General features: G+C 32.6%; 1 protein-coding gene across 3 annotated transcripts in view; it reads right to left on the reverse strand.

The window, feature by feature from the left end:
* Positions 1-12889, reverse strand: part of AIMP1 (aminoacyl tRNA synthetase complex interacting multifunctional protein 1) — a 30717-nt gene that overhangs the window by 12364 nt on the left and 5464 nt on the right. For all 3 annotated transcript variants that reach the window (XM_019804932.2, XM_011231140.3, XM_034671416.1), the window contains exons 2-5: positions 8667-8800; positions 6286-6399; positions 3647-3811; positions 249-460 (exon numbers count right to left, since the gene is read on the reverse strand). In XM_019804932.2, the coding sequence (XP_019660491.1) occupies positions 249-460; positions 3647-3811; positions 6286-6399; positions 8667-8775 (600 nt within the window). In that variant the 5' untranslated portion in view covers positions 8776-8800. The remainder of the gene's footprint in view (positions 1-248; positions 461-3646; positions 3812-6285; positions 6400-8666; positions 8801-12889) is intronic.

The raw sequence follows: 12889 nt of genomic DNA on the forward strand, positions 1-12889 counted from the left end.
ATTTTAAAAACTGAGAAAAAATAACGCACCTTTCTTCTTTCTATCTTCATGAATTTGATTCTTACAACGCTATTGCAAGTTTTTGGTAGTTTTATGTACTTATATGGTGAAATTTATTTTATTAAAATTAACCAAATGAACTAATCAATATTGGCTCTTGTTGCATGATCACCTAATACAAAATTATATGGGAAAACATCAAGAAAAAGTGACATGTATGCAAAAGTAATTTTAACTGTACTGATTACCTGTTCGAGAGGAACATGATTCACAAGGCCACTGACAACTGTTCTTGGGGCTGTTTCTCCAACATCTACTTCTTCCACATACAAAGAATCTGCATCAGGGTGTTTTCTGGCAGTGATGATACAACCAACTCGAAGATCCAGACGAGAAACATCTACTGGCTTAGAATCAGCACTTCCTGCTACCGATTGCTGTTTTTTCTCCTTTTTCTCTCCTAAAAAATATTTATTAATGGTTAAACATTGTAAGTAAAGCAAAAGTAAAATAAACTATGAGAACTCCCTAACATTGATACTGATGAGCTTTAAAAGAAAGAGTGTTTATCTTCTACCTTCATTTCAATAATAACAAAGGAAAGAATTATTCAAGTCATAACATCTCAAGCCCTGTTTTGGCTGTTTCTCTGTTGAATTACTGTCTAAATCTCTAGTTAAAGACAGAGAGTAGAAGTTGGTAAATTATGTTCATTCATTTACATATTGTCTATGGATGCTTTTACTCTATGGCAGAGTAGTTGTGATAATTGACTTTATGGTCTGCAAAGCTTAAGATATTTACTAAATGGATATTTATTGAGAAAGTCTGCCTTTCCCTGAAACAGAACTGGAGAAAATCCTTTAAAATTTTTACTGTGACTCTTTAGAAAGGGAAAAATCCTTTATTTAGGAAGAACACCACAATCAGTACCAGCTAAGAGAATGAACTACAATCAAATATAATTTCACTGACAAAATGTTTCTCTCTTTAGTTAAACACACCAATAAGTATACAATGAATTTCTCCACTTCTTGTATTTCTCAGAAGACTTATTAGGGCTTTAGGTTTATCCACAGCAACTGTCTGAGCAGAAGAGAACATTTTATTGTTTTGTTTTGTTTTAAGATTTTGAAAAAGAGAGCGTGCGCATGCGCGAGCCAAGGTTGGGGCAGGAGCAGAGGGAGAAGTAGACTCCCTGCTGAGCAGGGAGTCTGATGTGGGATGATGTGGGGCTGGATCCCAGGACTGCAAGGTCACCACCTGAGCCGAAGGCAGTTGCTTAACCGAATGAGCCACCCAGGCCCCCCTATTCTGATTACATTTTAAAAATCCTCCTGTTTATATGTCGATAATCTAACTCTTATTAGCAGAGTAATCACTCTGGCCACTGAGTCGAAATGCAACCTGTGAAGAGTTCATATTCCTTAAGTTTACATCTAGCTTCTCTAGCAGAAAAAAATGTAAAACAAAATAAAAACTTATTTTCCTGCAATGTACAGGGCAGAGACAAGCATGCAGTTGTGGCTTAGAAGCTCTCCTTTTCAACCATACCTTTGTTTAATCTTTGAACAAATATTTACTGAGATCTAAGGCACTGAAACTCTCTTTTAAGGAAGATGGATATACATAACGAACATATGACAAACATCACATACACAAAGAAATACAGCAACACAGAGATGAATAATTCTGCCTGGAGTAGGAAAGAATGATTTTGTATAAGGATATTCACAATTTATACAAAGACAGTTTACAAAAGAAGAGGTAGAGCTAGCTCAAAATAATGGGCAATTTCTAATCTAATTAACACATTTTTAAAAATTCCATTTTCCATGTAAAATATTAAAAAGACTTTTTTAAATGGTAAAAACCCAAATGATATAGAAATAAATATATAAAATTACTAGAAGAAAATACACCAAAAATCTTAACAGCAGTTACCTTTGAGTGGTAACCTATGTATTTGATACAACGCAGTATAATAGTACATCTATATATCAACCTGTATTTTTAACTTCAATCTACTTCCTAGGCATCTGAAATACTTTTATCAGGGCTCCACATTCCAGAGGTGACTACAAATATCCAAATCTCTACCAAGAACTTAGTCATCATAAAAGACTTTAAGAACGTTTCCTTAAAAAATAAGTGATGCTCGCATGTGGCAGTCTAGAAAGCCTGTATGGTAACCACAGCCTCTGCATGAACAGAATTTTGGAATCTGGCAGTTGTAGCAGCCAAATGCCACTGGAACAGCCCTGTATTCCAACACTGTCCAAAACGGTAGCTGCCAACCACATACAGCTATTCACATTTAAATTTAAAATAATAAAAAAGTCAGTCCCTTAGTCATACTAGGTAACGTTTAAAATGTTCCGCAGCAATGCATGACTATCGGCTACTATGCTGGATAACGCAGTTATACAGCATTTCCATTATCACAGAAAAGTACCACTGGACAGAGGCATTCTAGACATAGAGCTCCATTTGGTCGTGTGTGCTTCCTCCTCCCACAAAGGAAGACTCCATCGTCTCATTTACTAGAAGACTGACTAATTCTGCAGTCACAAATTCAGTGTATCTTCCTTTGGGTATGAACCTTATCATACTTAGAACAGGCTGATTATTTTGTGCCTACTTCTTAATAAATTTATAAAGTGACAGAATTAGTTTGACTTGCTTTCACTGTAACCACACCACCTAGTGGTGAAGTCCTGTAGAAGATGTAAAACCCCATCTACTTCTAAGAAAAGTTACTGATATTTACTAAAAAGGAACTGACAGGTATTAGATGCTAAACTGACTTAAGTTAATTCACAAATTCCTCAGCCATTTTATATTTTCCAAAAACTCTTAAGTGAGTATAAGTGTTATGAGAGGTGCATGTAATGAATTATAAAAGTACTTTTTTTAGACATACCTGGAAAAATGAAATCTATAGAGGTAAAAGAGACTAGGTAAAAAAGGAGTCAGATTTATGATTAGAATAGCTTTAGCAGCAAGGTAAGGAAAATTAGAAAAGATGAGGCTTTAACATTAATTCAAATGACAGATAATGAGAACTTGACAAAAGGTAGCACCTAACAAAACGGAGCCACAGAGCTGGGTTCTAGATATGTTTTGGTGATAGGAGCTGTATGTTCTGGTGGTCAATTAGTCATGCACATTGAGGAAGAACGACAGGGTAAGGTTAACTACGAGATTTCTAGTCTGGCGGTATAAGCAGATGGTGATACACTTTCTACACCAGATTTTATAGGTTGCTAAAAACTTTACACCCCCAAGCCTAACAGACATTCTCCTTTGACTAGACTATCCCCTTCTTATTGTCACAACTAGTCCCAAGCTAACTTTCTACCTGTGACTTCTCTGCAACGGAATATACGCTAAAGTTTAGTCATACCAAACTACATATGGGCCCCTACGCTTCATCTCTATACTTTCTGTTTTTAGTTAGGGTAAAACATACTGCACCTCAAACCCACATTCCTACCCCACCGACCTGGTCAATCCTCACTACCCTTAGGCGCAGTTTCTATGCTCCAATATCACAGTGTCCACTCTACTTCACAGAGGTTCCAACTTTCTTTCTGACACGTGATAAACCAGTCAAGAACCAAATGACCTTAAAGGTTAAAAATACCTTTCACTTCAATTTTCTCCTTCATCTTCTTCTCTTCTGCTCCTCCTCCTATCTGTTCTTTGGCACCAGAAGTTACAGTTGTTATTGGTCTAGACTGTATCACATTTTCAGAAACTGTGGAATTAGCTTGCAGCAGAGCACCCGATGGAAATGGTATTTGTTTCACTGATACAAAAAATAAAATAAAGTCATTATGAACTCTTTTTAAAAGAAAAATTCACTGTACATGATTATTAAGTCTTTATTGTCTGAGATTATAAAAAGGCTGCCAAGAAATTAAGTACATTTTAACCATGATAAAAGTTAAATAAATGATTCTCATTTAATCACTAATAACTGAGAAAATTATGGATAACAACAGTAACTAATATATATTATGGACTATGTCCCACTTTTCAAAATGCTTTATATGAATTAACTCTTATAATTCTCATAAATACCCTAAAAGTAGTAAGTTCCATTCACATCCCCATTTACAGATGATCAACATGAGCCATACAGAAGTTAAAAAACTGGCCCATCACACATAGTGAGTAGGAAAATAAGAATTTATACTCGGGCAGTCTGTCTCCAGAGACTACCCTCTCATGGTTTGGCAAAATGGCATGTTTTTCCCTCAGGTTTTCTTTTATATTGAACAATCAATTGGGAGAGTGCTTTAATAACAGTCATTTCAATATCAGAATTAATGGAGAGACGGGTCTATAATTCTCTTTCAAAAAACAACTTTTTACGGAAGAAAATTCCTTCAGAAATGTTAAAAACACTCTCATAGCCTAGTGAATATGGAAAAACATAATCTTATGAGGGATTCTGATGTGGCTTAAATTCTGGCCAATATTCAGACCACTTTTCTGAGGTATTTTTAAGTTCCCTGGAGGCTTTGCTTCTTTTAGTAATGTGAAACTCCATCTACCCTTATTTAATGTCTCACCATTCAACAGAATGCAATACATTAATTCAAACTACCAATCTGCTGCTTTGGCATTTTATTAATAAGATCAGAGTTTAAAGTGTTCCAGGGCAATCTTTTAGAACTGGTAAAATGGAAAGCAGTTTTACAATGCTAATATTTTAACTGTTTATTTAATTCTGTGTCTGTATTCTAAATCTCCTTGTCTTGGAAAAGATCAGATTTTCCATTGACAAACAATGTTCTCTTTAGTTGATAGCTGTATGCACACATTATATTGATTTTTCTTTACTTCTGTTTAGCTCACTAAGGGTAGAGCTGACACTACAGCATTCAAAATGATTTATTCACTGACAGGATAATTCTAAAGGAAGTAGTAAGAGAGACTTTCACTATACTTGGGCCTCCTTAACTCACCGAGGAAGGATTTTGTATAATATAATCAAATGCCTTCCTGTATGGTACTTTGATATTGTAATAAAGCAATTATTATCACTGTTTTATAATGATGTAAATTTATCTAGTCACCTTTAAAATAATTCAATAAAATTTTAAATTTTATTTACAACATAATAATTGAAATGATAATTACGTGCTGAGTTGCTTAACTTAAAAACTATGATTTCGGGCAAATTACCTTATACCTGTAAGCTTTAATTTCCTCATGTATAAAAAAGGACGTGTGTACACAACATTTTAAGGATAAAATATATAATGTATGTGAAGCACTTGGTACACAGTGCCTGGCATATAGTAAAACACAATAAATGTCAGCTAAATATTATTACAGCTTATTTTCAGTAACTAAGAGGGAACAGCGGTGATCAAGTTGAAGTATGTAGCACAGAGATTAAAAGGACAGTTGTTTTCTTTTTTAATTCAAGTATAGTTAACATATAGCTATATTAGTTTCAGGCATACAATAGGATTTCCCTGATGAGGTAAGAATATACAATAGAAAAAAGACAGTCTTCAACAAAAGGTGTTGGGAAAACTGGACAGCTACATGCCAAAGAATGAAACTGGCCCACTTCCTTGTACAACACACAAAAATAAACTCAAAACAGATTAAAGACCTAAATGTGAGACCTGAAACCATAAAATTTCTAGAAGAAAAAATAGGCAGTAATTTGACATCAGCTGCAGCAACATTTTTCTAAGTGTATCTCCTGAGGCAAGGGAAACAAAAACAAAACTGAACTCCTAGGACTACACCAGAATAAAAAGCTTTTGCACAGTAAAGGAAACCATTGACAAAATAAAAAGGCATCCAACTGAACGAGAGAAGGTATTTGCAAATGATATATTTGTTAAGGGCCTAATATCCAAAATATATCTGTTATGGGCTTAATACCCAAAATATATATAGAACTTTCATAATTCAACACCAAAAATAATAATCACCATCAACCAATGAAATCGGGCACAGGACCTGAACAGACATTTTTCCAAAGACATACAGATGGCCAACAAACACATGAAACACGCTCAACATTGCATAAGCCTTTGCACCCCAGGTCTGAACTTTTTGCATGAGCTCAGGCAAGATCATTTGCCTTGTCTAAGTCTCCATTTTCTCTTCTGTAAAGGAGGACGATTGCATGAGAAGGGCTACTGTGGGGATAAAATGAGAAATCAAGCATAATACTTAATTAACAAACAATTAATGATATATAATAATTATTATTACAAATCAAAACAACCTATCATTTCTATATTTAATTACCTCCATTTTGAATTTCTGCCTGAATTAGCTCTTGTTTCAATTCTTCAATTTCTTTCTTTAATTTAGCATTTTCAACTCGAAGTTTCTTCTCTTCTCTCAAAGTTGCCTGCAAAACTAGATTAAGAAAATCCAGGTAAGATATAGCCACGTTTTCTAAAAGGTTTCTTATGAATACTACTTGATAAGAGCATAGCAGTATAAACATAACTAGGATAATACCAATAACCAAATGTTTGCCAATTCCTTTGTATCAGTTTAGTATTTATTAGAGTAACATGATAATTAAAATGGAGAAAAAGCAAGAAAATCTGTGAAATAATGGAACAGAAAAGCTTTGTTTAGGAATCATTTTCTAGCTTCCATAAAGATGCTAATGACAACTTAAGAACTGGACTCAAAGTGTCAACAATAAATAAACTGTCAAAATGAGGCAAGTATTAGACACATCATTTTTTTAAAGCCAGAGATCTAAAGATAGCAAACCATGAAAAAACTATTCTCATTTCTTTCTTTTTAATCACTACCTTGAAAAAGTACCTGAATAACCTTTTACTCTTAATGTCTTACACACTGAGCTAGCCGAACATTTAATGAGTGAAATAGCTTCAAAGATTTCCTCAAGATATGTGTGTTAAAGGTGGGCAATAGGGTATACAAAAGAATAAAAGAAACACAATTATTCTCAGTGGGGTTTGTACTGCTCCGTAGGTAGGATTTTTAAAATCTGTGGGAGTATTTTTGGTTGTCACAAATAACAGGAGTCATTCTGGGCATTTATTGGGCAGGAGTCAGGAATGCCAGATGTCCCGAAATATGCTAGATATACTTGTAAGTTAAGAGCTGTTTCACATTCTGCAGAATTTTCCAGTAACCCACTGTATATTTGTATAGGTGAAAATCCTGTTAATTATTTGAGACTCGACCCTATTTTTTATATATAGACACAAAATGTTCTTAAACATTTTCATTACACCCTGAATTTTCTATAAATCAAGTATCTTATAAATCAAGAGTAGATTGTACTTTGTTTTGTTCACAGCTTTCCCTAAAGAATTATTCATCATTCTGAGTAAATAAAAAACACAACTGAAAGTTGTTTCTGGTATCAGAGTTGCCTACATAAAGGCAGACTAAATACCAATTAGCATTATATCTATTGCCTTCTTGGTGATTCCATATATGGGAACCATATAGCATAGGACTCTCCCATATGTCTGGCAGGACAGTCCTGCCTAAGTACTTACTCACTAAAACACAGATTTTTATTATTATTACAATTTATATATTACTTTCTTTTTAATTTTCCTCTATCTTATATACATGGTTAATATACGTCTTGAAATTATGTGTATAGGTAGGTTATTTTATCTAAGATATTTTCTTTACAGAATATTAAGAGATTTTACAAAATATTTATTGTAACATAGGAACAATGGGATTGAGAACCACCCAGGATAGGTTATCAAAAAATAATAATGATAAAGGTGAAGAATAAATATGCAATAAGTATAGAAGGGTTCCTTTTTTTTTCATTAGCAAAACTGAAATGCTAGTCAAGCTAATAGCCACCCATATGAGAAAAAATTTATGTAGAAGCACTGATCATCTCTAATCTTTATCTTACTAATAAAAAAAAATATTAAAAATTTTAAGAAAAATAACAAAAAATCCTTTAAGAACTTTAAGAAAAAATGTTTACAAAACATAAAAAATATTTTAAAAATAAGAAAAAAAGAATAAAGAAAGAATACTTTGAGGAGTAACTGCATGATTCTTTAACCATTCACAATCTTATGCAGCAAAGAAAAGCATTTATTTCTTTTAGTTATTCTAAAACACTTGGGAATTTTCATTATACCATTAACACTGGTTATTGAGAAATAAAAAATATATTTACACAAACAAAAATCAACCTAAATCCTAAAAGCAGAAATTCAGATTTGATATTTTTGCATATATCATAGCAATTTCTAGGTAAAACTTAAAGACGTATTGGAAAAAATGTAAAAATCATTTCAAAAAATGCTTTAGTAGAGGGTAATGTAAGTATATATTCTTAGAGGAGATAAATTTGAGTTCATATTTGATTTTACCCAGTTTTCTTCATTTTAATCTTTAATTCTATATGAACTTATTTTAAACATTAATGTTCCTTTAGCATTCTTAAAATAATAGTTTTCTCTAAGTTACATTCACTACATACCAATTCTAATTTATCTCAATTCCAGAATATTATTTCACTCAAAATTAAAATATTAAAGGAATCTAAAAGTTATCTTCAAGATGATGGAATATATTTATGGGGTAAACACAGTTTTTGTGCTCTTGTCCATACAGGAATTCATTTTAAGTATCTCCTCCAAAAATGCAAAAGCTCTTACTTGCTTTCTCCTTAAGAAGAGCAACTTGCTGCTTTAAATATTCAATAATTTCATCTGCTTCTGCACTCTTCTGTTCCAGTCTCTTTAGAACAGCACCATTAGTTGCCATTTTTGCCAAGAAACGGCAGAAAATCCTAAATGAAAAAATAAAAGTGGTAAATTATACCATAGAAGGAATAAATGTATTGTAACGACACTATGAGCAAGCAGTCTGAAAGGAAAAATATCTTCTACTCTAACAAATCAATATACTAGAAAAACACTTTTCCGATACAGAGCAACAAACCAAACGGCAGAAATGTTAAACAACTAATTCCTCAATATGTTTGGAAGAGGCAATCAATTTTTTTCCCCTAAACTCAAAAAAGATGCTATTTAACCACATTTTAGGTTGGAAAGTTTTAAAGAAAGCTTTAAAATACGGCAGAGGGCAGAGTATTATGACGCAAAACAGGAATACTAAGAGAAAAGAAAAACAGTAACCTTAATTAAGCAAGCTATAACTGAGCGCCACCCCGGTGTTCCAAAGTTAAGAATTGCTGAATTCCCTCTTTTACTGTGATTTTTTTGTATGCTGGATATTTCTACTGTTTATTTAACTACGTACAATTTTAAGGAGGAACACGTGAATTAAGAAAGACAAAATAAAAAGATCAACAATTAGGAATATATGAATATTAATGACATGCCTACTCAGAGATAACGTCAGCATATATACTGTGACCCTTGTAAAAGAAAATTATTATCATTTTAATTTTATAATAATTCACAGAAATTAGAAAACATCCTGTCAGTGTGCAGAAAAATACGTATAAGCAAACATTCTGAGATTAACTCACAATGTTAAAGCTTAAACTGCTGAATATTAAGACAAATAGTCACACTGACAAAAGACAAAATTATTAATACTACTACAAACTGTTCTTTACCTGATTAACTTCAATTTATAAAATAAAGCATAACAATGACACAAGCACTGCTGAAGTAATTCTGATTTTAAACAAGTGATACACAAAAAAATGGTGAAATTTTTTGATAAAGGAAAAATTGGCTAAAATGAATGAACAATACAGGATTGTTTGAAAATTTCGTATTATGCAATATCCATCCTATATAAAGAACATTCTGAAATGTTTACCTTTTTATAAAAAGAGAACCAATTCTCAAAAAACTTTATGCTAAAGTTGACAATATATAATACAGAACCATCAAAAAAAAAACCTGATAAAAATAAAGAAAATATTTAGTAAGTGAAGAAAATATAAATGAGGTTAATCTGAAAAAGTCATAGTAAACTGCTAATTTTCTATATGGACTATTATTTAACAGTTTAAAAAATACAGAGCAAAAGAATAAAAAGGTACAAAAATTGAAAATGAAGATATCAACTTTAAATTCAGCCAATTTTTACCAACATGAAAACAGAATATTCTGTTGTTGTTCCTCAACTGTTGTTTTCTCTTAAGAGAAAAGTATAAATGAACAGAAGAAGAAAGTTAAAGTAAAAAAAGCTATGTTCTTCTGGACTTTTAATATCCTCCTTACAGCATTCTTTTAGTTTAATGTCTTTCTATTTTAGTCTAACATAATAATCAGATATATTCAATAGGTGAAAATAGCTATCTCAAGAAAAGTAGTGAGTATTTGATTTAGCATAATATGTTAGCTTTTACTTTTGTAGCAAAGAAAAATTTGATGAGTTAATATTAAAATAAATGTGACCTTAGTGATACACCTTAGAAAAATCCCCAGGCAACCAATATTTTAACTGATAAGAAACAAGTAGATTTAAGTGTTAAAGAGTTGTCATGAATTTGCCAACAGGTACAAAAAGTTATCTCACATACACGAGCAAAACATGAAATTCGTGTCCTGACTCACACAAAGTTTCAAAACTAAGACTAAGAATAATTCGCAAAATAGAGATCATAAATCCTAGGCTAAGAGAAAAAAAGACATAATTTTACTGAGTTGATAAATCTATTAACTACCTGCAAAATACAGTCACAAAAGTGAGTTAAATAAAATATGACTTTTGTAATACATATTGAAGCAAAGGCATAAGTTTAATAAGAAGGAATGTTTGAAAACATAAACACAAATGAGCTGAATATATTAAGCACATACATAGAGCCACTAAGAGGAAACAACAGGATAAAAGGAAGTGATAATACTCTGAATGACACTAATTAAAAATATATATGCCTCTATATTTTATACTTGCTTATAACTCTATAAATACGTAGATTAAGATCTAGTTTTAAATTGTGAAATAAAACTGGGACTGAGAATTATGTATCACTTGAAATATTCAGTAAAAATGGATTCATTTTTAACCAAATAACTGTATAAATCAAACATGAAAAAGGGAAAACGTGTTAGTAACAAAGGGAAATGTTACTGAAAAACATATTTAGAACATGAAGTCTTTTTTTTTTTTAAGATTTTATTTACTTATTTTAGAAATAGAAAGTACACAAGCGGGGCGGGGGGAGCAGAGGGAAAGGGACAAACAGACTCTGTGCTGAGAGCAGAGCTGGACCTGTGGCTTAATGTCACAACCCTGAGATCATGACCAGAATCTAAATCAAGAGTCCAACGCCCAAATGACTGAGATGCCCAGATACCCCGTAGGCCATGAAGTCTTAAAATGCTGAGAGCAGAGACAGGATACAGTGACCCTAATAAACCACGCATATATAAAATAATTATAGATGACAGAAGTCATCTCAAATTTCCTGATAGGCATTACTGGGTAATAATAATATCTAGTGTTTACTTTGTCTTTAGTATCTGCCAGGTCCTTTTCTAAGCACCTCACAATATTAACTTATTTAATTATCGCAACACCATAAGGTACATATTATTATTACTCCTTCTCCTTATTTAGAATATTAAGAACTTGTTACAAGAGTAATGAGATAAAAGTAATTTAATAAAAAGAACATGAACCTATAAATCACAAGACCTTGAATCAAATCCCTTTTGCCCCTCAACAACTTACCTAACCTCTCTGAGCCTGTTTTCTCATTTGTAAAATGGAGACCATTTCATATATTTCATAGCATTGATATATTGCAAAATGAGATATCATGAATAATACTCAAGATTTTTGGCACATAGCTAAAAAATGTCAGGCAATGAGCACAATTTTGGGAACACAACAAAGGATATATGTACAATCCCCACCTCCAAGAAGCTCACAGTAGTGTGGGTTACCTATGGGCATGATATTTTGTAGATCCTTAGGATGATTTTTACATTTTCTTAAAAGTTAAGAACATAACAAATAATAAAAATACAAATTATAGAGACTGATATTAAAGTACATTTAGATAATTTGGCTAAGCCACACTTTAATTTCTTTGTGAACGGTATACAGTCTATAGGGGTGATAAATATTACTATACTTACATTAATTCCAAATTTTGTTTATAATACTGTACAAAATATATCCAAGGACTCCTGTCCAAGGGAATACAGTAAGACAACAGCCAACTGAAAATCTTTATACTTTTTCCTATGAATAGATATTTTCATCATAATTAAGGAAACTAAAGGTAACAGACTTAAGATTATTTAAACAACTGGTACAGAAAGAAGGAACACTCAATGGCATATAGCAGATTTCACCCTGAACGCCTTGTGAAAGTCTTCTAAGGACTACTATTAACAGTTCCCAGCTCTAGTTCAGAAGGCAAAGCAATCCATGGGGCGCCTGGGTGGCACAGAGGTTAAGCATCTGCCTTCAGCTCAGGGCGTGATCCCGGCGTTATGGGATCGAGCCCCACATCAGGCTCCTCCGCTAGGAGCCTGCTTCTTCCTCTCCCACTCCCCCTGCTTGTGTTCCCTCTCTCACTGGCTGTCTCTATCTCTGTCGAATAAATAAATAAAATCTTAGAAAAAAAAAAAAAGAAGGCAAAGCAATCCAGCATGAGCCATACATACCATTTTGCCAAAAGCACACAAATGGCCAAGAATACCAAGAGAAAAACTGTTTTATGAAAATGATGTAAACTGTTCTGGTTTAGAATAAAAATTCACTAAATAGTTTCTGCTTAATTTTGCTGCAAATCTAAACCTGCTTTAAAAAAATAAAGTCTTAAAAAAATTCAGTGAACCACAAATTTAAGAGTGTCCGAATTTAAAATCTGAAAATACTCTACATCCTAATTACTTATGACAAAGTCCTTATTTGGTTATGCAATAATTAGCAATTTTCC

This window comes from Ailuropoda melanoleuca, chromosome 11 (assembly GCF_002007445.2).
Source record: "Ailuropoda melanoleuca isolate Jingjing chromosome 11, ASM200744v2, whole genome shotgun sequence".
In the NCBI taxonomy this organism is placed as follows: domain Eukaryota; kingdom Metazoa; phylum Chordata; class Mammalia; order Carnivora; family Ursidae; genus Ailuropoda; species Ailuropoda melanoleuca.